Below are 27,725 nucleotides of genomic sequence, written 5' to 3' on the forward strand. Positions count from 1 at the left end.
TAAATTAGAATGAAAAACACAAGACATACCCATCCTTGGTCTGATCCACCACACCTCCCAGGAGCTGCACAGTGTTTGGATTGGGCACCCCAGGTCCTATTATTCCCAGGTATCGTGTGATAAAGTCATTAGGAGACATGAAAAATTCTCCATTTTTTTCAACACTTGCATACTGTAAAATAAAAAAAATATATATTTGTCTCAGATGAATTCTTCTCTAAACAATTGATATTTTTGGCATTTCAGCAGCATCCATTGGCCTCAAGTCAGGATTGGGGCCACTGTGTTGCACAAGTTTCAGTGGTAGCCGTGTTTGTCTGTATCAGCAAAAAAAACCAATGTGTCCTTGTGGCATATTAGAGACTAACAAATTTATCTGGGCATCTGATGAAGTGGGTTCTAGCCCACGAAAGCTTATGCCCAAATAAATGTGTTAGTCTCTAAGGTGCCACAAGGCATTTTTTTTATGTTCGCATATACATACTAACAGACAATTCCTGCCCCAGAAGAGTTTACAATCTACATTAAAACAAGATGCAACAAGTGAGTGTAACAAACAACTGAAGGGGGTAGGGAAGATAGAAGAGAGTAACAGACACAGGAATACATTAGTCAAAAGCACAATAAGCAGGTTTCAACTTAAAAGATATAAAAAAACCCAGCAATACTAACAATATCAGCAATTCTTATACATTTAGCTTAGAAATAGTATATAATTCTGCAATAAGGTCTTGATTCAGGAAACACTTGTGAAACATATGTTTAAATTGACTTCCATTGGACTTAAGTATGTGCTTTAATGATCTTCCTAAATAAGGATGATATCCTGAACCAAGGCTTAAGTGTTTTGCCTAACAGGGAGATAGTATATGGTATTCTAGGCCCAAGGAGATGCAAATGGATCTTGTTTATTTTTTATTTTATTCCTTAATTTGCAAAAGCTACAAAGTACATTAAGAGTGTACTATAGGTACAAAACAAGGTTTAAAAAGATGCAAATGATCAGTATGTACGAGAACAAAAAACAACAAAGTGACCTTGTACAGTCTCCAAGGGTATGCATAAATCTTAGATTATTTCATTTCCACCTTCCCAGGCACAGAAATATGCATGTTACTAATATCTCACCATTTTGGCATATCAACTTTGGACTACTGAGTGTACTAAAACAATTCTGTCCCCAATGAGCATTTGCAGACAAATGGAAAGAAAGGCAGTAAAATCAGTCATACTTAGGCAAAGCCTGCACCCTATGGTGCTTCCTTGCAGCCATCTTCCACAGATAAATCCTACCCTGTGTGTAACAGAACATGACAAGAAGCCTTTAGCCTGATCCTTGTCATAAAAGCATATCCATAAGTAGTTTGAGTTTATCAGGAAACAAACTCAAAAAGTCAGATACTGTACTGTGAATATTCTTCCTTTTTCAGTGAGCCATTTTACTAGCATAATGAACAGTGTTTATTCTCTTATTTAAGATTTTGCCTTTTGTTTTTAAAATTTCATTCATGGTTTATTCATGTAAAAGTTGTAAGTCTTAATGAAATAATGACTGTTCTGGAGAAAACTGAATCAACAGCAGGAATACTTAAATAGGATTTATGCAGAAAGATTGGAAATATAAATAAGAGGATAGAAATCAGTAAGGGCCTGATTTTTCCACAGTTATTTATGTGGCGTTATATCTTAGGCTTTGCCTACAGAGAAAAATTGACCAGCATAGCTATTCCAGTATAATTTAGGCCTTGGCTACACTTGCAAATTTGCAGCACTGCAGCAGGGTGTGAAAACACACCCTCTCCAGCGCTGCAAATTGCGGCGCTGCAAAGCGCCAGTGTGGTCAAAGCCCCAGCGCTGGGAGCGCAGCTCCCAGCGCTGTACGTTATTCCCCACAGGGAGGTGGAGTACGGACAGCGCTGGGAGAGCTCTCTCCCAGCGCTGGCGCTTTGACTACACTTAGCTCTTCAAAGTGCAAGTGTAGCCAAAGCCTGAGCTATTCCAGTATAACACCCCTGTAAGGACACTATTCTGGAATAAATTATTTTGTTCCAGAATAACGAACAGCTGCCACTCCTCTCCACACACACAAAAAACCCCATAATGCCTGTGATGAAAGGAAAAGAACAAGAAAAGCAATAATAAACATGCCCTAATTGTACTGGCCTACCTCATCCCACCCCTCCACAAAAAAGTCACCTGGCATTACTGTATTTATCATCTTCCTGGGTAAGTTTGACAACAGTATACTTCCTTTCCTTGTGCAATGCTGAACTAAGCCCAGACAGTCTCCAAAAGAAAAAATATATAAAAAGAAATCAAGAACACAAAAGGAGAGACCTCATGCATTTAAAGACAGGAGACCCAGAAGCAGAGGAAGACACACCAAGAACTTTATCCCCTTCTTTATGTTTCTGTTAATATGTGGCATACCACACGTGCAACAGCACTAGTTATTGCCAAACAAATGAGCCTCGGAGATCCCAGGCAATGGGGTCCAAATACTTTGACATTAAAAATAATATTTCAGCTACAAAATTTCCTCTCTTTTTCACAACTGTAGCCCTACCCTTTCCCAAATATGTTAATGCACCCAATCTAGGTAATTTTGTGTCAATATGAAACATGTATAAAAAGGTAAATATGGCCTTATTCCTCAAATCAGCTATAAAAAGTTTTAGGGGGAAAATAAGTTTAACACAATGGTAAAAGAAAAATCTAGGCAGTATTTGCGACACCATATGTTTGCTTCAAGGAAAACAGATCTATATCAGGACAACAAACGTGCTGAACAGGAAAGACACTTGTTAATTGCTTTTTTTTTTTTAAACATGGAATGATAAAACATTGCTACAACTCCCCATAGCGCATTCCCCACACTGCAGTAATAAAATAAATTAGGTGTCTATTGCTATTTTGTGGTATACTTCAAAGACATGCATTTTGTTTTACATTGCTGTGCCTCTTACAGGGGAAGGAAACCATCAGTTCTTAGTTCACAGAGCTACGCTGGTGCCTGCTGAATACTGTTAGGCCTACTCTAGCTACCTCCACTTTGGCATCCTTCTGAGAGGTAGCAGTACGTAGATTTTTTTCCAAGTACAGTAATGTCCTCAAGGTAAGTGTTTTGCATTGGCAAAAATCATATGAAAAACACACTAATTTACTTACATCGGCACACACATGCTGGTTAGCATTGTGGGATTTATATTTCAATAGATACTTATTTTTAAAGCAAGCTCACTAGCTGAGATGCTGGAAGGAATTTCCAATTGTATAAGAACTAGCAGATCCATTGATTTCAATGTAATCACTTGCGAGAAAACAATCTTTAAGAATCCCAGACTCAAAAACTTTTAACACAACTGTTATTGAGAAACAAATCAAATAAATCAGCCAGTCTATGCTTCTATATTTCATTTTTTCTTCCAGGCTGACCCCCTGCTAGGACACTCAATAACAGAAAACAGTACAGGGTTTCAGTGTCCCCCCGTTTCTTGTCACTGTGATTTACTCGCGTATTTGAAATCCTATCACGTATTCTGCACTACATATAGAAAATGACCTTGAAAAATGTCAACTTGCTCATTTTGACTAAAGTCTAATCTCTTAGGGGTTATGGTAGAACAGCTACAAAAAGTAGAGTTACTCTTGGAAATTATCATAACAAAAGAAAAAACATCAATTCTATTGGTTTTGGAACAGAGGCACGAAAAAAATATGGTCCTTCACAATCATTTCTTTTCTCCACTTTGGCAATTATACCCACAGAGAATTTGATCTAATACAATAGTACTTAATAGCTTTTCGGTTACTTCCATACATTTCAGCTTGTAAAGTATTAACCAGTTCAGCCACATTTTTAGGAAAGATTTACAAACATTTTACTGGAGCCTTCTTTTTTTTTAAATTAAAAATGGCAAAATGGATTATAAGCAACTAAGGATTTAGGGTGGGTTATGTGAAGCATTTAATCTGATAGCCATATTTATTTCTACATTGTATGTAATATTATAGTGTTATTTTGGCAAAGTTTTTTTAAAGTGTAATATGGGAAAATTGCTGTTAAATTATATTCATAAATACAGATCCATCAATCTTGAGAGAACTGGATTGGTCCCACAAATTACATTCACATGAGGTACCTTAATTAACATTTGTGGCCATAACTTGTCCTTAATACAGTGCAACAGTGTGATGCACCCATTCTCTCCCATCTCAGTGACTGGTGTAGCACTTTCTGCATTATTGTGAGCAAAATATTCAGATCATTTTTCACTCATGAGACCACTGAACTATCTAATTTACTTTCCAGCCTAATGGAGGAAGGTGCAGGTGAGGAGTAGAAACGTGGGAGGAGGTGAGATAGTTTGCTATTGTGCTTAGCATGCTTCTCTGTGGCTTCTCAGATTCTTGGCGTCGAACAGCTGAAGGCAACCAACATGATGAAGTTAATCTTCAGAGGCAGAGTTAGGAATAATGCTTGTGAACATGCAATAGAAGAATTTCACGTTGTTCTGAGAAAACCAGAGCCTAATATTTTCCGGAAGGGAGAGTCTTCTCTCCGAGGACCACGTTTCTTCTCTCCACTCTTTACTCCTGGTGGAATTCTGCACCACTGCGCAATGCAGAATTTTTCAGAAATTAACATTGTGTGCAGAATTTCCTTTCCCCCGCAGAAATGGGCTGCAGTGCTGCTAGCTGCTACTAGGGGCCATTGGACTCGGCAGAGCTCAACTTGCACATAGAAGACACCACTGAGGGGAGAGGGAGGGAGCTAGAGGGTTCCTGGCAGCTGCAGTTCTCAGCATGCCCTGAGGGAAGGAGAGAGTGGTGCACAGGAAACTCCATGCAAGCCTGGGACCAAGCATCAGGTGGTTTCTCCCACTGAATCTTTGGGCTCTGGGGGGTAGGGAGGGAGTGCAAGCATCTGGGTGGGGGGGGGTGAAGCTGGGCTCTGGGGTGGGGGGGACGGGAGATTGTGGGTGTCTGGCCCCCTAGCTGGGCTCTGGGAGCGGAGGGGCAGAGAAACAGGAACTGGGTTGTCATAGAGGTTTCTTTAACTCTCTACTTCTGGGGGAATGTTTGTGTGTCTCTGTATTGTTACAGACATACTTGCTGACAGGTATTTTGAAATAAATTGCCAAAATAATTGAAACTGGTGTGATTATGTATTATTATTTTGACGAATAAAATTTACAGAATTTTAAAATATTGTGCGCAGAATATTTAATTTTTTGGCACAGAATGCCCGCAGGAGTCACTCTTGCAATAAAAGTCATTGGAATCCTTCTGGCCTGGCTCCTCTATTTGTTCTTGCTCCTCAAAGGAGCACAAGAACACCTCCCATAAGGCCAGTTGTCCTGACAGATACCAGTACTGAGACAGTATTTTATGGCTCAATTTTCATAACTGAATGTCTAGCTTCAGGTGCATAAGTACACAGATGGGCAACTATATTCCCCCATTTCCCCCCCTCCCCCATTATAATTCACAAGAGTCTACAACAAGCTCATGAAGGTCATGGGGTCGGGTAGAATTTAGTATGATATTAGATCTCTGTCTTTCAACACCTTTGCAAAAGAAGGTAAGATTCAAGAAATCACCCCACCATACCATCTCCACCATTCTGACCATCTAACTGATCAGAAGGGAAACTTTCCTACACATCCATATCCTCCCTGCTCATTACACAGTCCTACTCTTCTCCATAGGGAAGCACTATCTATATACTGCTATATCCACTGTACTATTAAGCCCTTAGGGCATTTTTTGTAAAAAAAAAAAAAAAAAAAAAACTTATTGTGGTGATCACAGCCTAAGACCACAATCCAGCAAAACACTTCAGCACAGACTTAACTTTAAGCATATGAGAAGTCGGAGTGAAATCAATGAGACTAGGTTCATGCTTAAGTGCTTTCGTGGATCAGGGACTAAAGGAAAAAGGTAGCAGTGTATTTCACAAACTCCTTTTTCAGAGCCCTTTTTTACTAGGAAGCAATCAGAGGTGTTGCATAAATTCTGTTGCAACACAATTTAGTGATCAGTTTTCCAAGCTTTGCATATATTTTTTCTTTTACAACAATTTTGTTATGTTCCAGTAGTCACTTTGGATCAGCCGCTAGAACTTCTCATAACAGAACTATTTTGCGCTCTACCCTTAAATTAGGCTTAGACAGAGCCAAATTTTAAAAGAGAGGCCTCTATCTCCAGCAGTTCAAACTCCGGGTCAGGTTCCAGAGGCAGCTTCTTTCATTGGCCCAGGGAAGCTTGTCCCCTGCTCTGGGCCAGGGTGGGTGGGTAAAAACCGTGTCCGCAGACCCCCGCCGGGGGAAGGGGAGAAGGTGGAAACAACACCGTTGGCTTGCAGGAAAGCAGCACAGACCCCTGTGCTGCTCCTGCTCCGCCAGCCAGAGGGGGCTCACAGCTTTACTTGTGAGTCTGAGCATCTTCACTTCCTAGTTGTAAGTGGGTGCCCCGCGTGTGGGGGTAGGGGTGGGGACAGGCAGCCCACATGCACCTACCTTTAAGATGCAATACAGGCACAGTACAGTATTTGCTTTTTTTCCCCCCCATCTCTGATGCTGCCTGATGGTTACTTCCAGTTTCACATGGTGTACCGTTGACAGGTCAGTCTGTAACTCTGGTGTTCGTATCTTTGAGGTTCTACTACATTTGCACACTTTTAAGCACTATCACCTATATACATTAAAGCGATGATGCTTCAGAAGCGTAGGCACGTGAAAGCAGACGCACAATGAAGCCTCCTTGCAAATTTGATCCTTAATATGCTGTTCATTTTGGGATTATAAACCAGGAAACGTCCATTTTTAGTTAAATCTCACTGCTTAAGGGTGGGGAAAAAAAGGGATTTTTCTAAGATTCCAAGTGCCTTTTCTGAAATTTTGGGGGTGGGGAGAAGATAATGCCTTATGGCCTCCACTGCTCCTGCAAATATTTCCGTGGCAGCCCAGCAGGGGAAGCAGAAATAACATGAAACTGACAAGTATTGCAATCACTACATATGTTGATCCTGCCCGCACCTCTAGGGAAGCGGATGCACAAGTGCAAAAGCATGGAGGGTAGAAGACAGGTTACCCAGTGGTCTAACGGCTACACGTCTTCAACATTACCACCACGTGTAGGAACAGTACTGAAACTCCCTTCCCTTTTTCTGAACACTCTCTTTCCAAGATACTACTAATATTTTCCTGAGTCAATACAATAATCACTCAAGAATGTATTTGACTTCTTGGTGAGCATTGTTCAATTTTGATAGTTGTATTTAAGTCTAACATGGTAATAATACGGTGAATGATTAATGGTTGAAAAAGCTATCAAGAGTTGAATGCTACAATAAAGGAGCAAAAGATATGAAAATTTTAGTCTGAAAGGGTAAAAATATTTACTCTATACATACCTTCAAAAATATTGTTTTCAACTCAGCTGGATCAGCTCTCTTGGTTAGAGCCACCTACAAGTAAATACATTTATATTAATATGCATATTTTATACAAAAGATGTAAAAATGTCATTTAAAAGGAAAAATACAAACAATAGAATTAATGATGAAAATAAATGTTTGTCTTAGGTAAATCAGCGACTGATTTAGTTGGTCATGTTTACTCACTTAACATTTACACTAAGTTATTAAACATTTTTGCTGTAAATGTTTCTTCTATGCATTCTTCAACTCTTAAACCTGCAGGTTGCATATCTGCCAAAGTACCAACTCCCTCCAAAGGGCTCATCTGCTGTACCTAAGCATTTATACCATGCTCATTACATAGCTTTGCGCTTACCGCACCTATCATCTCAGGATCCCAAAGTGCTTTATAAGACATATATTATCCCCACTTTACACTGATGAATTAAAAGACTGACTCAAGGAAACACAGCAATTAATGGAAGACTCAGGATTAGAACTCAGATCTTCTGTCCTAATCTTCTACTATAATCTCGCTGGAATTTCTACCTCCTAGTCCCATTATTTGAAAAGATATGGTTTTGTAGCATAGACTTTGTGACACCACACCACATTTTGTGCTTAAGATTTCACTGCAGAAAAGGTAGCTAGCTTACGAAAATGAAAGCTCGAATTCCCATGAACTGTCATCTGTAGCAGCAAAATAAGTTACTAGCAAAGCTTTTTAAAAGTTTATGAACACTCAGTATGGAAATAGGAATAAGGGACAATCCTCATTCTCCTTTTGTAGCTAGCTGGTGGCATCTGCTGTCTTTCTCTCTCTCTCTCACTCTTTCTTTGGAGGTGAATGAATGTAGCCCCTCAATGTGTGCATTCCACATTTTTTCCTGCCCCTCCACAAATTTTTAGCCAAAATAAGTACCATCATAATAAGCATAATCTGTGGGTCAAATCAGCACATAACCTTCATCTATAGCCTGTAAAAGCTACTCAAAGCACTCAGTTAACTTGGGTTTTCAGATTAGGGCTGTCAAACTATTAAAAATAATTAACCACGAGAATAAAAAAATAGTCATGATTAATCACAGTTTTAATCGCACTGTTAAACAATAATAGAATACCGTTTATTTAAATATTTTTGGATGTTGGGGGAGAGTGCATGTGTGAGAGACAGTGTGAGTTGTAGGGAGTGTCTCAGCACGCCACCTCTTTAAGCAGAGCACTCACCAGCCTGAACGCTTGCTGAGACATCAGCAGCCGCGGGCAGCTCCCACTCTGACCCAGAGGCAGCAGCACAGACAGACTCCCGGTCCCCAACACCAGCTCAGCAGAGACCAGATATAGAGGCAGAGGGATTGGGACACACCATCACCCTCCCTCCCCCTGCTCTGCACAGCAGACAGGAGGCTCCCAATCCTGAGCCACTTGGTCAGGGGCGGCTCGAAGGCAAGGAGGGTGCACATAGGAGCAGCGGTGGCTACAGAGGGCAGCAGAGCAGCAGGGGGAGGAGGGACACCCCTGCTCAGAGGCACCCCCCCCCCCGAAGCACAGCGCCCTGGTCGATGGCCCAGCCCACCCACCCCTAAGGCCGGCCCTGCTCCTCAGCCAGCAGAAGACAGGCTCCCCCTGTTCCCTGACCCCCAGCTCAGTGGCAACTGGGTACACAGACGGGGGACGGCAACACCCTGACATTAACTCCACACACACACCTGCCCCCACTCCGCACCGCAGTCTGAAGCAGCTTGGCCGGGGTGGCTGCATGGGGGCGGGGCTCAGGAGGCGGGAGCAGCAGTGGTGCAGGACAGCAGGATGAGGGGCACGCTGCCCCAGAGGCACACAACAGTGCCCACTTGAGCACGGTACCCTGGCATGCAATTATCACTCGTTAAAAAAATAGCACGTTAATTTATTTTGAGTTAATTGCATGTGTTAACTGCAATTAATTGACAGCCCTATTTTGGATAGATCCATCCGTTATGGATTAAAGGAAAACGCAAGTGGGGGATATCAAGCAAACTCTTGTCAAGTTAAAAATTGGTTATCTATTTGGAAACTACATCATAAGTTATTGCTCTTCAGCATAAACCTAAATAGAAATATAGGCAATGTTTAACTGAACAGACCAGATCTCCTGCTTCTCTGATATCTTGATCCTGCCCAGGGGTTCTATTAGTGTACTGAAGAGGAATGGGCTGGGGGGGACCCTATGCTAGAAGCTTGTGTGGGGAAACTGTATAAAGAGAAATTTCTTCATGATGCTAGATGGTGAAAAAAGTGGAAACTTATCAAAAACTGATTTTTTTGGTAAAAACTGTGTGTATTTTTTCAAGATGTAGAGCAACTCTAGTGATTATTTTGCATCCTTTGGCAAATTAACCCATAGGATAAAAACAAGTGCTACCTACTCTAACCACAGACCCTATTTTTATTATGGAGCCTAAGCAAAGACTCCACAGTTGGGGCCTGCATTTGTCTTTACACTGGCACAGAGATCTACCCGCATGGAGGCCCTTGCAGAATCAATACCTACAATTTTAACTATTTAATTACACAATAGAACCTCAGAATTACAGACACCTTGGGAATGGAGGCTATCCATAATTCTGAAATGGTGCGTAACTCTGAACAAGGCGTTAGGGACTTCAGTGAAGGAGTTGAGGCTGCAGCTGCAGCTGGGGTCAGAGCTCAAGACAGGGGGTGGCCGGGGCTTCTGACCCTAAGAGCTGCAAGGGCTCCCGGCTGGGGGGACTCAGGGCGTCTGCCCCTTCGGAGCACTAGGGCTCAGGGCTTTAGACCTGGGGGGAGTGCTGGGGCTTGCGGCTTCAGCCCCATGGCTCCATTCCCGGTTTCAAGGGGGAAGAGATGCCATAGCTCGGGGCTTAGCTGTGGGGGAAGCACCAACACTAAAACTGGCACACCCCTCGTAGCTAAAGCCCCGATCCCTGGCGTGCGACCCTGCCCCTCGCTGAGGTCGGGAACGGAGCTGCACTGCTGATGCTCCAATCTCCGGTACTGCCCCCGCCCCCCACTGAAATCAGGAGTGGAACCAAAGCCCTGGCCCCGAAATCACCCGTGGGGCTGAAGCCAGGAACAGAGATGTGGGGCTAAAGCCCCAAGCCCCAGCACTCCCCCTAGCCTAAAGCTCTGAGCCCCAGTGCTCCTGAAAGTCAGAAACCCCAAGCTCCACCTCTGCCCAGACACATGCACCCTGCAGCTGCAGCCCCAATCTGCCAGTGGCTGAAGCCCCAATGCAGCACAGTATTTGCCACCACACACACACTTTTTTTTTTTTGGTCTATGCTGCTGCCTGATTGAGGACTTCTGGTTTCACAGGTGTCTGGTAGACTGGTAAGTCCGTAACACTGGTGTTCGTAAACCCAATTTTGACTCCCTCTCTCACCGTGCCCCAAAACCTGCTTAAAATATCCTTTCTGATTAAAATTTCTATGGCCTTGTGTGTGTCATATTTTGTGACCCACTATTTTCTCCAATAAACTTGCTTTTATTTAAAGACAAACTGAACTGGATTCAGTGACTTAGTGCAGCAAATGCTGTCAGCCCTGGGAAGGAAAACAAAACTGACCTGACTTCAAGGCGTAGAATCAGGAAGAGTTCACAGGCTTAACACTTAGGGCCTAACCCAAAAGCTCAATAGTGAGAGTGAGAGTTTTGCCGTAGAGAATGGGGTTTGATCAGACCCTCGTTCAAAAGTAAAACAACTGTAGATACTTCTGCAAAAGTCATGATGAGGAAGCTGGCATGGGCACATATATAAGATCTGAAGGGTGCTAGGACCTAGTTAGAATAGGCTTTAACCAGATGTCTCCCATTACACTGAAAGTTGCACAACTGGATCTATTAGCAAGCCCTGTAAGTTTACTTACTGTAAACTAGCTTTGTGGGGAGTTAACAACATTTGGTAGCTCTTCTTCCAAAAGTCACCAGGGCTATGTGCAAAATTGTTGGGTGGAGAGTCTGAAAACATGCATAATCCAAGTGTCATCTTTTATGGTTATTTACTTGAGAGCCTATGGTCAAGGCCCTGTCCGCTCGACAGAAAGCTAAATATAAATTCTGTAGAAAGGTCCCTTGATTTTTGCAGCACTCCTGTGTTGAATTCTGCAGCACTACAAGCAAATTAAAAAACCTACTGACTATAAAATAAATATAATCAGTACAACATTGCATTCATCATTAATTTTGTCATTACATTAAGTTTTACACTGCCTTCACATTTTCAATTTGTGATAAAAATATACCTGTAGAAATTGTTGGGTAAAATGGGGGAGGAGATAAGAACTGGCCGTTTTGATAGCTACACAGCAGTGGTTCATACAGGTTCAATTCAAATGCCATTAACAACTTTGAGAAACCTAGTACAAACGGCTCTCCAACTCCAGCAGCCATTTTCAGTTTTGTATTGATACTGAAGGAGGCAGCTGGAGTTCATGAGCCATCTACAGTGTTCAATGGGGCTGATGCCAGTGGAGCTGAACCAATGTTAGCAACATTGGGAATATTTACAGTTATTTATTCCCTAATCCAGACAAGGCTCAAGAGACAATACACATAGGCCTCACCCACACCAGTAAAGTGACCTGTTGCAAATCACGGTTGTCCCTTGTGAAAAGGGTCTTGATCAAACTTTCTGCGATCATGCTGAAAATTGTTGCATTCCAGGTTTGCCAGTGTGATAGCTAATATGTTGTCTGACACTGGAGACTGAACCAGACACCACCAGACCTAAAACATGAGCTGCTATAGCCTGAACTAAAGAGACAAGACTCCCAACGTGGCAGCTGTAACAACTCTCTTCCTCTGTTGATGACCACAGAGGGGGACCTGTAACACACATTCACCAGTAGGTTACAGTAGTAGTTAAACAGTTTTTTTTAAACCAGATGAGGGTAGACTAGGGGAGTCTGCAGCCTAAAACCACTCTCAGTCAACAGGTAGTTTGCCTAGCATAGACTGACCACAAACACTACTTGTGCTGCTTCCACTCTGGTACAATTCAATGTCGTATTGACTGACACTCACAGAAATTGCCTTATAAGAAATCTTTTGTTACTCACAAATTGTATCTATTCTATCTATCTTTTCTCCTGTGGGGGAAAAAAAACAAACACTAAATTGATAGGCAAAGTGTCCATCTCATCACGTGAACAGACATCTGAAAAGGCCTATCAGTGGGACAATGTTTGTTATTGCCCTATACGCAGAGTAGCTTTATAAAAGCCAGACACTTTTTTTAAGACACATTTAGTGGATAAAGCTTTCCAACATCTATTTTTAAAAACTTGGAGACACTGAACATAGGCTCTGAGTAACAAGCAAAGTTACAGACTATTCATGAAAGTGGGTGACATACTAGATGAGAGTCTATGGATAAAAATTTTTACGCCAGTGGGCCACTGTCTCCGAAGTACTTTAGGCGTTTTTGAAAAATTTATCCAATTTTTTTTATATATGTGTATTATATTAAATTGTTTTAGTTAACGGTACAACAGATTATAGAAGCACTAGCTGGCCCCTGGCACACCAGGGGTTAAACACCAAATTCCTATTTCTCTCCACTAGCAAAGGCGTTCAGGATAAGGGTTACAGAAAGGACTATTGGAGAAACAGGAGCAGGATATGTGGGGAAACTGAGGTTCTCCCCAATCGGGCTCAGAGGACTGAGCAGATTCCTGGGTTGGGAAAAGGTGTGTTTGTTACTCATTTTGCTTACGTTCCCTTGTCTTGGTTTGTATTTATGAAGATTCTCTTCTGCTAACTCCTTGTAGCTGCGATTTGCTTCTGCTGGTGCTCAGGTGTCCCACCAGTTTATTTTAACATATACTTTTAATACGTCATTTCAGCAGTAACAATATGCCAAGTCCTGGACCAACGCACAAAATGAAGACAGTCCTTGCCTTGAGAAGCTTATGATTTAAGAGATACACAGAGACAGGATGCATTAAAAATCAAAAAGGAGAGACTGCATTGGACTTTGGAGGGTTTTAAAATAATTAACTACTAATTTATTTATTGTACTTAATATTCAAGGAGCAAGTCTTTAGGAGGTATTTGAAAGAGGAGAGAGTGGTGGATAGGGAGTGAATCCCACAAATAGGACAGGATGGAAAAAGAACAGACATGAATGAGGGAGACAGATTGCAGCAGGAAACATGATAAGAAGTAATGTCCAAGCATACAGAGCCTTGATGGTAAATATAAGAAGTTTGAACTTGATGCGGTGGGGAAGTGGAGCCATTGAAGGGATTCCAGAGTAATGGTGATATGGTCAGTAATGGGTGAAGAAGATACTTTTAGTGGGCCTATTTTGGAAGGGCTGGAGGGGTAACGTGAGTTTTAGGTAGGAAGAGATGTAATTACCCAGAAAGGAGATGATCAGGGCATCAACAAGTGTTTTAGTCTCTCCCAAACAGGATGGGATAAGCTTTCAATAGACTGTGGAAGGAGAAACAGCAAGATTTGGGGAGGTGAAGAGAGGGGTCAAATATGATCCCTCCATCCCACATTCTATACTTGCTCTTTTTATCCTCCCAGAGTCCAGTTCTGGTGTTCACACTTTTTTGGAAAGTGGAAAAAGTGAAGAGCGATCAGAGAAAAGCTACAGAAATGATCTGAGGTCTAGAAAACCTGCCTTACAATGAGAGACTTAAGGAGCTCCATCTACTTAGCTCAAAGAGAAGGTTAGGAGGCAGTTTGATCATGATCTATAAGTACCTACAAAGGGAGAAGATTTCCGATACTAGAGGCCTCTTTAATCTAGCTCACAAAGATCTAGTATAACAAGATCCAATGGCTGGAATTTGAAGTTAGAACCATCCAGAATGGAAATAAGATACATATTTTTAACACTTAGAATAATTAATCATTAGAACAGATTTCAAGGAGATGTAGTGAACTCTCCATCACTTAAAGGCTTTAAATCAAGACTGCAGGTCTTTCTAAAATACATTCTCTAGTTCCACCACAAATTATTGCTCCTGATGCAAGAATCACTTGGTGAAAGTCTGTGGCCTGTGTTATGAAGGAGATCGGCCTTAAAAAGACATTAAAATATCTTATAAATTATAAATATACACACACACATAAATACAAACACACACAGACACACACATCCTTTCTGCTGAACTAAACCCCAGAGATTAGAGACTGGAATGCTTGAAACCATTTTAGAATGTGGTTTTAGAGAGAGTTTGCATTCACACAATTCTTTTATACTGATTAAAGATTATCCTAAAACCATGTCCTAACCAGCACTGGAATCAAGGATATAAAACAGATGTGGTACAACCAACTTGCTTATGTAGATGAGAATTCACTTTTCCTATGTATCTGGAACTATGTTAGCTAAACCAGATTAGACTGTCCTCCTTACTAGCAGCTCTCCTTGAAAAAGCCAGTTCCATTATGCATTGCATCATGAGTTCTGTATCAAGGTTCTCTCAGTGCACTCTGCCTCCAAGGTCAGTTGCAGTTAATAATAATATGTGGAGATATACTATCTCATAGAACTGGAAGGGACCCTGAAAGGTCATTGAGTCCAGCCCCCTGCCTTCACTAGCAGGACCAAGTACTGATTTTTGCCCCAGATCCCTAAGTGGCCCCCTCAAAAATTGAACTTACAACTCTGGTTTGGCAGGCCAATGCTCAAATCACTGAGCTATCCCTCCCCCAATTTAGCCTCAGAATGCAAATGATTGCAAGTAGCCATATCTGAGACAGCATTTGTAGTCTTTCTACACAGTCAGAGTCTAAGTTAAGGACCTTTTATTACAGCAAAAGATGGAAACCAACCAATCTATGCAATAATTCTTGCATTCCTATAGGTTGCAAGCACCTAAACCAGACTCTAGAAAATTCTGTCAAGTTTAAAAAAGAAATGTTAATAAGATTATCAACTAATACTCCCCAAAAGGCAGAGGAAGCATACAGAGTTACAGCACAGACAGTGATGAAACTAGAAAGTGTACTGAGCTCACTCCAACTTTGGTGACTATTGGGGACCAATAAAATTTAAAGTAAACTACTTTCTCCTATCATCAAGTTGTCACAACTACAAATCAGTAGGCATCTCCCAAACTGCAGGTATCAAGCACCAAGGTAAGTGGAAGTCTTCACTTCTCCCAGGTCCTTCATAGATCTACAGGAATGGACATTTACATGTTACTTCTGATCCTATTTTTAGAGCCCTGAAATCTGTGGATATCCATTTTATATCTGCAGACCATGTTTATGGATCACAGATCGGATGTGGATAAAAATTCTGTATCCGTGCAAGGCTACACCTATTTTCAATGTCCCAAAGTATATGGAGCAGGCTTGTTCATAAGATCTGTTCTTGCTCAAAAGGTTCAATATTCACAAGAAATGCCTGACAGGCCATAGTTTAGCTTGTAAGCAAATGCAGTATGTGTAAACACACATGTAGCTATCCAGCCAAATATATGTAAATACACTTTAATTGGGAAAAACTGTGTAATTCTGAATGTTTACTAACATATTATTTGTCCACTGTTCTGAATTACATATGTAGTTAAGGAGGAATGGTGTATTTGTCCTAAGTAAAAAACTACAGAAGTTAACTTCCATAACAATGGGTCTAGATATTTATTCAACCATGTTTAAAAAAGAAAACCCTCAGCTACTAAATGCTAACATTTTTTCCCATTATTTTCCTTAGTCAGAAGCCTGGAAAACAAAGAAGGGATGAGCTGTAGCCATGTGGTAAGGAAGGAAGATGTCTGAATATGTATCTTCACTCAGCAGCATTGCATCTGCTGGGAGGGGGAAAAAGTTATAATGAGACCAACACCATGTCACTCTACAATCAAAGGAAGTGTTGATAGTTACAAGCAGCAGCAATCCAGACCAGGGCCAGCAGTTGCTGGACAAGGGCACAACATACTAAAGCTCACTAAATACTACAATGAGAAACTCAACTGGAAAGCCACGTCTAGTTTTTTTTTGGAGAAGTGGGAGCATTCATTTTTTCCTATCACTTCAGTACTGAAATGCTCCACCTCTCTAGCCGTTGTTCCTTCTGATGCATCATCCAGCACTATCCAGTGACTCTCCCATCCCTTTCCTACAACAACTTCCCAATACCTACTCTGCACTGGCGCCTCTGCACCATATTTTTATCCTGATGCTCCTGACGTCTCAGATCCCCCAATGTACACAGGTCTGAAGTTTTCTGTTCTGAGCATGCACATTCACTATTTTTCCGCCATAACTAGTTTTCTGAAGCCAGATGCCTGCTGATGATATATCCCAATGAAAGTGAGTGAATCAGAGCTCACCAATTCAAGACTGGGAAAGATTGGATAACTTGATAGCATATGATCATCACATCCTCCATAAAAATATTTATATTTAAATAATGTCCAAATAAATATAATGCGAGCTGCCAGCCAAGGCAGTCAAAACTGAAAAACTTTCAATCCATAGGTATTTAAAGTAAAGTAATGTTTCTGCCTCATATTCATCACAAAAGAGCAAAATAATGGCACAGGCATCCACATCGATTACACTGGCATTCCTAGGGCTTGTAGAAATGGAGGTTTACCCTCACCTCATCCATGTAAAGGTGCTGAAATGCATTTTGGTGGCTTACACAGCCCACTATGTAACTCACTCCCTTTTGCTTGCTACGTGTTCTGCACAGCATACAACACACAGTCTTCCACAAGCACACCTTCATGTCACCAGCTGACTTCCTGAAATTACAGCCAAAGCACCGTTTGTGCCTATCAGAGAAACTGGGCTACAGTTTTGCTACCCAAGGAAGCAAAGAGGAAGCAGGATCCCAGTGTAACAGTTGCCTGCTAATTCCTCTTCTATGGAGAGGACAGGAAAACAAGTGCCCCATTCTGCCTGAATACATACAAGAAGTTGTTGAAAACTGTAGCATCGTGCATTTTGCCTGGTCTTCTGATATTAACAAGAAGCTAGTATTTTCTCCAGTAGAACACAGTATTACTGGATGGGCATATAACAGACGAACATGCTCTGTCAAACTCCTCTTCAGACAAGAAAGCATCATTCATGTTCAAATCCTCCCGTTATAACAGGAAACATTGTTAATGGCAGAACACCTAATAGCAGGATTTTATTACATAGCACACTTCCAATTCTATCTCAGCTGGTGACTTCTTCCACAAAGCAACAGAATGTCTCTTGCCTACAAGGGGTGCAGGGTGCAGCTTTCCATTGGCAGCCTGTTGCTGTGGGGTCAAACTTCAGCTATAGGCTCAGCTGCTATCCTCATTTGGAAACCAAACCATTATAAAATAATAATCATCATCAGTCAAGGTCAATGTACTATACATACTTCCATTAGTGAGCAGAATAGATTCTATTCCAAATGTAAAATAATGACAAGTCAGACAGGCATTGTCCTCTATTTTCTGAGCTCACACCGTATCAGCAATTTTCAGCAGTTTTACTAATTTGACAAGGAACTGTGGTACCTGAACACAGACTCCAAGAATACCACGCAACGAGGGAACCACTCAAAACCCTTGCGCAGCAACAATGCAACACTACATGATAGCCATGCAGAAATGCTGCCGTACGTATCTGCCTACATTTGTAGTGAAACTTGTAATCAAAATGGCCGTAATGCAGGTTGGCCAGAAACAATGCTGTAGAATCAAAGACTGTTCAAAGTATATAAAGTGTTTCTATGACATAACTTGTTAACACTTTTCCAAACTCCACTATACGGGGGAACTAAGTTGCAATACTGGGACTCAATAACCTAGCAACAAGAACTGTAGGCATCTCCTCATATAGGAGCAGCCATGTGGAATGAGGACCTTGGGGTGGGTAGAAATATAGGACAAGAGGTAAATACGTTTACAAGGGTTTACAATTAAAAATGAGCCACTCTAAGTTTACCAACAAATCACTCTGATCATAACATTAAAATTCATGCACTCAAATACCATAATGATAGGCATGCAATACCTATACTGCAGATAGAAAGGTCATCTACATCAAACTGTCGTGAGAATAACTGTCATAATTATTTATATGTGACGTCACAGTGGTGAATAAGCAGGGGAAGTAAATGGGCTAGAGAAAAAATTCCTATACATTAATGTCTCAACTAATAATTGTGTGACAGGAATTACGTAGGAATAACTGACAGGTGATGTATTTTGTTTCAATGTTATGTTTTCTTTTTTGATTTAGCACAAAAGTTCACTTTTAAAGATCCTATTTATAATCATATCTGTCTATTCAAGTCTATTCAAAATGCTACACACCTCAGTAGCTCAGAATTGGGGAGGGTGTATGAGTGGGCATGAATCCATATGTATGCACGAATCCATTTCTATGATCTTAGAAAGAACAAAAGACAACTGCATAATGGAAGCAGACAACATCACACACAAGTAACAAGTTATTGTGCATTATAAATGGTAGGAATAAAAGAAAATCCTTAATCTTGGAGTCAGAAACCTTTCCTTAGTGCTGACAGAAGAACAGTGGCATCCCAATAGAGGGCCTAGAAACGTATAAAAAAAGAAGTAGTGACTTGAATATGGATTTTTACAACTATTTCAGCACCAACACTTTAAAATTCTTGAAGACGCCATTTCCAGTGGACAGAGGTTTACTTGCATACGCAGTTAGAAAAGGTGGGTAGTTAGAGGTCTAAAACAGTGGTTTTCAAATTGTGGGTCGCGATCCATTACTGGGTTGCGGTGGCTCTGGTCAGCACTGCCGACCGGGCCATTAAAAGTCCAGTCAGTGGTGCTGCCTGGCTAAGGCAGGCTAGTCCCTACATGTTCTGACACCGCGCTGCGCCCTGGACGCGGCCAGCAGCAGGTCCGGCTCCTAGGCGGGGGGCCACGGGGCTCCACACGCTGCCCCCACCCCAAGCACCAGCTCCACACTCGGGGGTGGGGAGGACACGGTGCCTGCACACCTCCACTTAGGAACCAGACCTACTGCTGGCTGCTTCCAGGGCGCAGCGCAGTCCGTGGTGCCAGTACAGGCAGGAAGCCTGCCTTAGCACCCCGCTGCGCCGCTGACTGGGAGCCACCCGAAGTAAGCCCAAACCCCAATCTCCTGCCCCAGCCCTGAGCCCCCCCCCAAACCCAGAGCCCCCTTGTGTACCCCAAGCCCCCCATCCCTGGCCCCACCCTAGCTCTCTGCCCCAGCCCTGAGCCCCTCTCACACCCCAAACTCCTCATCCCCAGCTCCGTTGGGTCGTGGGCATCAACAATTTTCTTCAACTGGGTCGCCAGAAAAAAAGTTTTAAAAACCACTGGTCTAAAGAACACATTTGCACCTGCAATCACAGTAACGCCATGCTGAAAGGTAGCTGTGCAAGTGTGCTCTTTTGCATGCGGATTGTGGGGCTCATGGGACTTAATTCGAGCCCAAGTGTAAATTTCAGCTGCAAGTTTAAACCGTTTCCCCACCACTCAGGAAACAAGACAACTACAACGTAACAGGGTGGGGCAAGGTGGGGTGTTAAATTTTCTTTTTAATAGTTCAGATCTCAGGTACTAACACTAGGTGTATTCTTAATGCTTAAATAATATCAGACTGGTATGTGTGTGACTGTAATGTGTGTACATGACCTTCACATTACCGGGGAGGAGGCAGGCGAGAAAGTCTGGACTATCAGGGAGAGTGCTTGGAAATAGCTTGCAGTCTCAAGCAGAGAAATAAAATAAACTGGCAGGGACTTCAGAGAATGCACCAAGGGGAGTTACTGATGTATTAAGGGGCATGGTCCAATCCTGGTCAGGTACGGTTATAGAGCTCCTCTGGGCATAATCAAGCTGGTGCACCTGTGAGGCATGGTGCACCTGGAGAGGGATGACTCCTTAAAAGGAAGGAACCAAGCATAGTGCAGGGTCACAGAGCTTCCTAGCCCCACAGAGCAGGGGCAGCTTACCCAGACAACTGCTGAAGAGTCTCTGCTACCTGGACCCTCATTAGAGCCCAAGGTGCTCAGCCTGGGCCTCTCACTCAGGGGGTTAGGAACCCAGCCCCTCCAGAGCCTATTTACCTGTTGCCTTGCGAGGAACAGTGGGGTGAGCCTGGACTGTTCTGTGGGTTGCAGGAGTATTTTGTTTGCCTTTTTTCCACCTGGGACTGCAGTCAGGTCTTGAAGGGGGGGAGGGGGCTACCTCCCTAAGACTTATAGCCAGGAGACTACATCCTGCACTCCAAACCAATGCTACAGCAATACCTACAGCCGAAGAGGGATGGTGGGGATGAGGGAGGTGCCCAGCCTCAACCTTCGGGGTACAACCTGTGACACTGACTAAGTGGCAACAATCTCTGAGCTGACAGGATGCAAGACCAATGACAATCAAAGCTATGGAAGAGTAAATTATAACTTTCCAGACTCCGCAGAAAATCTAAAAGACTTGGTAACAGTAGTTATGGAATTTTCACTCAGGAAAGCTTTGGAAAACAACATTTAAAAAACATCTATTTAGAAACAATTCTGTTTATACCTCTTTTTCTCCTCTGCAGGTTGAGGTTTTTTATATATATTTGCATAAAACAACCTCTTTGTTAAAACAGTAATTTACTTTTAATGCTCGGTTCTCAATATTTTTATGACATCACCTAGTTCCTATGGAAATTGTAATAAACTGAGCATTTTTATTTAAAATGGGAATAAAGAAGCAGGAGAAGAATAATTCTTTAGAACTTGTTTTCATACCAATATCTTTAGGAGTTAAGAATGAGGAAAACAGAATTAAACCATTTTTATTTGTTGTGGAGGCACCGCAGCTCAACATAAAACCTCAGGTATTGGTTTAGTGGACAATGAATGGCTCGAGATCCTAGAGAAATTCTAGTGCAATTGGGTTTGGGTTTGTTTGTTTGTTTTTCTTTTAAATCTCATGAAACAAAAGTTCTTCTATTTTCTTCCTTGGGCACTTAGACATCACGATTGTGATGTCAAGGAAGTTCTGATCTGTGCATCTACCATCCCATACTAGCATATTGATGCTAGCCAACCAAACTACTCCCCTTTTGATACCTATTTTTAAAAATGCAATAGAATTCCAGTAAAAGCTTCCTTCTAATAATTTCATCCAGCTCTTTGATGTACTAAATATATCAGATGATCAGACAAACACCTGTGGCTCAAGATTTTCACAGACCATAGAGTTTCAATGACAAAACTATCTTTTTTCCTGCATCTAACTTTCATTGGTGACAGCCTCACATGGAGTATTTTGCACTCCAGACTTGTGGAGGTGTAAGGAAACTGAGGATCTACACCACGGGTCGGCAACCTTTCAGAAGCAGTGTGCCAAGTCTTCATTTATTCACTCTAATTTAAGGTTTTGCAAGCCGGTAATACATTTTAATGTTTTTTAGGTCTCTCTCTATAAGTCTGTATATTATATAAGTAAACTAGTGTTGTATTGTAAAATAAACAAGGTTTTCAAAATGTTTAAGAAGCTTCATTTAAAATGAAATTAAAATGTTGATCTTACACCGCTGGCCTGCTGAGCCTGCTGCTGGTCTGGGGTTCTGTTCAGGTGGGAATGGGGGTGGTGGTGCAGGAGCTCCCGTTTGGTGCTCAGGGTGGGGGTGGGGATGGGGATGTGGCGGGTGCATGCGATGTGGGGGGGCTGGAGATGGGTGGAGCTGCAAGAGTCAGGGCAGAGGGCTGGGGGCAGAGGGTTGGAGTCAGGGCTGGGGACTGGGTATGTGGGGGGTGTGCAGGTGTCAGGGCAGTGTGGGGGCTGGGTATGTGTGGGGATGCCAGAGTCAGGGGTGGGGATGAAGGAGTCAAGCAGAGGGCTGGGTGTGTATGAGGGAGGTACAGGGCTCAGGGCAGGGGCCTGGGGGGTGTGCGGGGCTCAGGGCAGAGGGCGTTGTGTGTGGGGGGGGGGTCAGGGCTCAGGGGAGAGGGCTGGGTGACTGTCCCCCTAAGAACTGCCAACCCCCCTGCTCCTTGTCCCCTGAGTACCCCCTTCTGGGACCCCTTCCCCCAACTGCCCCCCAGGACCCCACCCCCTATCTAAGCCTGCCTGTTCCTTGTCCCCTGACTGACCCTACCCCCTACCTGTCCCCTGACTGCCCCGACCCTTATCCACACCCCCACCCCCAGCCAGATCCCCGGGACTCCCATGCCTATCCAACCACTCCTCGCCCCCTGACTGCCCCGTCCAGAGACCCCCCCGCCCCTAACCACCCCCCCCCCAGGATCCCACCTTGCTCCCTGTCCCCTGACTGCCCCCACCCCTTATCCAATCCCCCCAGCCCTGGGACCCCTTACCATGAGGCTCCACACAGAGCCAGACACGCTGCCCCGCGGGAGCACACAGCCCCGTCCCTCAGAGCGCTGCAGGCGCGGCGGCAGGGCTCCAGGGGAGGGGAGGAGGCGAGGGAGGGGCCGGCAGCTTGCTGCGCTCGGCCCGGCGCTCCGGCCCGGGAGCGCAGACCCCACGGCTTGCCGCACCAGGAGAGTGGGGCCATTTGCCCACCCCGTGCACACGGCTATGCTTCTGCTCCCTGCCTCCACGGGGGGAGTGGAGGGCAGAAGTGAGCGGGCCGGCTGGGCAGGATTTTTAATGGCATGCTGGAGTCCCGGCAGGCCCCAGCGTGCCATGAAAAATCGGCACACGTGCCGTCTTTGACACGGGTGCCATAGGTTGCCAACCCCTGATCTACACGCATGCTGTATAAAATAGAAAGATTAGAGGACAAAAAGCACACTTCTCAGCATTTTTTGTGCTTTCTCCTCATTCTCATTTTCAGTAGATTATTAGTTTTTTCCACACAAGAAAAAAAAATAGCTAATTTAATATTTGTTTTCCTAACCTGTCCACCTCACATTGAATAGGAAAATATTAAACCCACACTTCATTAGATTTAGTCAGACAAATGCTTTCATGCTTGGTTGAATTACCTTTTCTTCCACATTTAATTATACATTATTGTCCAAAGCATGAGTACCCAGCTAATAAACCCCCATAGAGGAATGCAAACAGAGCTCAGGAGGTCATGATCACCCACATTTTCTTTATGGCTAGATAGAAAGTGCACCCCAGATCATCATCTGGTGGAATATAAGGTCACAGTATAGAAAAGGTTGAGAACCACCACTCTATAGCACCCACTTTGTTGATGAACAATCCATATACTTTGACTAAGACGTGTAAGTAGCAAAAATGGACTGAAAAGGTTTAATGTTCCCATATTTTTCTTATTTTGAGATAACACTTGAGCAGCATCAACGTGGGACCAATTCATTATCTCCATAAAGCAGCTTCCATCTAGACTGACAACACACAATGGAAGGCTGAATTATAAAAATGAATTGACAGAAAGGAGGGAGGCTGACTTCAGGTTGATGACAAAAAAATACCTATTTTAATGGAAATGTGAAATTATTCAAAATTTTGTTCACCTAGATATGTAAAGATTTAACTAATCTGATTCTAGTCCCAAGCCCATCACACAGTCTGAACCAACCAAAATATTCTTACATGTGAGAATCGTTTTCTAATGGCTTTTCACACAGTGTCACATCTGAAAGTTCCTACTGCATGAGATGTGTTAAAATAAGTTATAAATTTAATACCTGCTAACTACAGAATTAAAGCCTAAAATAATTAAAAAGCATGGCCCAAAGGTCTCAGCAATGATGTAACCAGGGAAGTGCACAAATGGGTCACATTTCTTAGAGAGAATAAAAACAGTGACAATAATAATAAATGGCCTGCAGCTGTGTTTAGAAGTATGCCTTTGGGCTATGCTATATGCTACAATACATTTGTGCACAGAACTCCAAACTGAGGTTACACATGGATTTTAGACCCTTGGGGTCATAATCATTTTGATGGGCAGGCTAGTTTAAAAGGCTTATGATGAAGTATGTGTCATAATTTTTTTTTTTAATAAACATATCATTCCAAAATGAACCCACTGCACCAAAGCTATTACACTTTGATTAAATATTCATTAAGGGCTCAAACTAGTGGTCGCTTTTTCCTTCTTCTATACATTGACTTTTTACTTTGATGCTTTAATGCTGTAGTAGCAGCTGGCAACCTCACACCACAACTTCCCCCAGGGGAAGAGTATTTACTAGCCCACCCACTAAGCATTCTTTTATTGGCTACCAAGGAATATGCATGCCTTGTAGAGAAAACCAGCTCTGCTTGTTGAATTGGCGGGAAAGTTGGATCAGCACCAGCAGCTAAGAAAGGTCACACAGGCTCCTCCTCCTCTATACCAGATGATGAACACTTAGCGCAGGATCATCCTTAATACAGTGTCTGCCCCCAGCCAAATGTTCAAAGCTCCTTCAGATGAGTAAACATCATGAAGAAAAAAGTAGAGAAAGTCTCACAAGCTTGAATAGCAAACACTGAGAAGCTGACAAATGTTGGAGTATCTAGGAAAAATTTCAGTGGAAGTCTCACCTGAGAAAACAAGGACAGACATTGCCTACTGTCAGAAACACACTATGATCTTTATCTGCTGTTGTATATTGAATCCAATATGTCATTTTTACACTTTATATGTCACTTTTACCCACTCCATCAGATATTACCAGCCGTCACTGGAAAGAGTAAATAAAGTTATATGAATACAGAAGTTTGAGAAATTGGTCATAAAGTTCTGGCAAATATGAAGAAAATAGGAAGAATTTGGGGGAACAGAAGAGCTCCATTGTTAGCATGGGCAAATATCTGCATCAACTGCAGTGGGAGAAAGAAAGGCATTTTCAGATTGGATATGACCCAAGTGTTTGAAGGTGGGGCCCTGTCAGCCATTCTCTCTCCTAATTTGAGTACTGTAAGTCAGATCCTCAGCTCCCACCCCAGATGAGCTCAGGTGCACTTGTGCATCTGTCACAATGTAAAGTCCACAAAAATGCATTTATCAGATATATACCTAACACATTCTAAATGGGCGTTTACAAAGTTAGAATGTGTTCAACCAAGAGATACCATTTTAGGGCCAAACTCAGAAGTGATATGAATAGTGATAAATATATAACCCCTACATAAGAAATACATAAAATATTTAATAAAAAAAATGTGTGTGGCCCCTACTTTCCCTCTGCCTAACCTTCTTAAACCCTCCTATTGGTTGCCCTCCAGCTACAAGCCCAGTTTTCCACCCTATCAGACTGTATGGTACACCAACTTACATTCACCTATGCTGGCTAACAGATAACAAACATGCACCATAATTGAGGTCATCTCTGAAATAAATATGAATCCAATCAGTCTATTCCTGAAAGCACACAAGAACCCAGAGAGAATAAATGCTTCACATGAGTGTACCCTTTTACTAAAGTTTCCTACTGTGACAAAATGAAACAATAAATGTGAAAAATCCAAAGTAATATTCAAACACGAGTTTCAAATTCTAATTCAGACTTTGACTCTACTTCATTCATAGAATCATAGAATCATACAATCTCAGGGTTGGAAGGGACCTCAGGAGGTCATCTAGTCCAACCCCCTGTTCAAAGCAGGGCCAAACCCAACTAAATCATCCCAGCCAGGGCTTTGTCAAGCCTGACCTTAAAAACCTCTAAGGAAGGAGATTCCACCACCTCCCTAGGTAACCCATTCCAGTTCTTCACCACCCTCCTAGTGAAAAAGTTTTTCCTAATGTCCAACCTAAACCTCCCCAATTGCCAAGTACAATTCCACAACTACTTTAAGTTTTTACCTTCTCATTCAACAATTAATTCCCTAGAACAATCATTAGATAGCGATAAACTGACAACTAAAACAAAGTCACTTTCTATTTATAAAAGTGTCTAAAAACTGTGGTCACCTAGACATGTAACAGTATTTTCCCTATTGGATGAGGGTTGCTGTTTTTGATTGCTTGTCTTGATTATCAAGCACATGATACAGCTATAATAAAGCATCTATAATTTTTGCTTTCTGGTAGCAACAATTGGCCCCAATAATTATGAAAATAGCCTCTAAACGCCTATGTGTCTTGCTAACTACATGTCCTACCAAATTAACTAATGGGAATTTTCTTAAACTAGATTTTAACTAAAAATGCATTATTTTCCATTTTCTTAATATTTGTGCCCTGAACAGAAGCAGTATAGGCAAGTTCTGAATGTATAATTCATATGTTAACCTCAATAAAACCAATCAAGAGTTCATAAGTAAAAAAAAAAAAATTACTTTTATAAATTGGCCCAACAACTTACCTCAAAGCTGACATATGACCTGATACGTCAGTTTAATTCAGTTTTGCTTTGAAATAACAATAACCTGGTCATAAAGAATTAAAGATCCTTCAAGGCTTACCTTCCTAGGCACATCCCCACCTTACCATTTGTCACCAGTACTTCACATCCTGTCTAAAATTTAGACTGCAAGCTATTTGGGGCAGGAGCAGGATATTTGTTTATTGTCTGTAAAGCATCTAGGACACATGTGCATGTTAGCAAAAAAGTATATTCTATACTTATGAATAAAAGAGGTCCCTGCCTAGGACTCTGATACAGCCAGTGTGCAGTAACACAGTCAGTATCTCTTTCATGCTGCTGCCTTGTTCTGCAGAATATAAGCATTCCCATTTTTAAAAGCAGTGCATCTCTAGTCATTATGGTGGCTGACATAGCCTCGAAACCATTACCGGTTTCTGTGATCTGTCCTATTCATCTCAATGTGGGCTAAGTCAAATGCCCATGAAAATACTTTTAACTACACCTCCACCCTGATATAACGCGGTCCTAGGGAGTCAAAAATCCCTACCGCGTTATAGGTGAAACCCTGTTATATCAGGGTAGCAGCGGAAGGGCTCCAGCGGTGATTTAAAGAGCCCTGGGCTCCCCGCAGCAGCCAGAGCCCATGGCATGAGTTAGGTGTACATCTGATAAAGTGCCCTGGGCACTTTAAAGCACCGCCCGAGCCTCGCTGCTGGAGCCCCGGGGTTACCGCCCTATTTGCAAACCCATGTTATATCGGGTCGTGTTATATCGGGGTAGAGGTGTATCAACAATATTAACTCACTTCTTATCAAAACATCCAACAGAGAAGAGAGCCCCCATATTATGAGGCTCTGCAAAATCTTCTGAGAGAGACAGGTCATTCTGACACCACCAGTGAGAAAAACTGGGAGAAAATGGCAACTTTTTCCCCCACCTCCAGTTGAGGAGCCAAGCACGAGGGGACTGTGGGATACGTGAACTCCCTTCAAGGATGCACCAAGCTCAAAGAGCTCAGCAGGACTTATGAGTACCACTGAGGGAAGACCAAGCCAGAGGAGCCGAGAGTGCATGCACAGTGATATTTTGAACATC

The 27,725-nt window shown here is 42.5% G+C and overlaps 1 protein-coding gene across 3 annotated transcripts in view; it reads right to left on the minus strand.

The window, feature by feature from the left end:
• The window catches only part of SLC25A13 (solute carrier family 25 member 13), a 133,091-nt gene that overhangs the window by 89,311 nt on the left and 16,055 nt on the right, over positions 1-27,725 (minus strand). For 2 of the 3 annotated variants that reach the window (XM_039522374.1, XM_039522373.1), the window contains 2 exons: positions 7,418-7,471; positions 30-172 (listed from right to left, as the gene is read on the minus strand). In XM_039522374.1, coding sequence (XP_039378308.1) covers positions 30-172; positions 7,418-7,471 — 197 coding nt within the window. The remainder of the gene's footprint in view (positions 1-29; positions 173-7,417; positions 7,472-27,725) is intronic. The other variant, XM_039522376.1, reaches the window with a different exon arrangement.

This window comes from Mauremys reevesii, linkage group 2 (genome assembly GCF_016161935.1).
Source record: "Mauremys reevesii isolate NIE-2019 linkage group 2, ASM1616193v1, whole genome shotgun sequence".
Lineage (NCBI taxonomy): Eukaryota > Metazoa > Chordata > Testudines > Geoemydidae > Mauremys > Mauremys reevesii.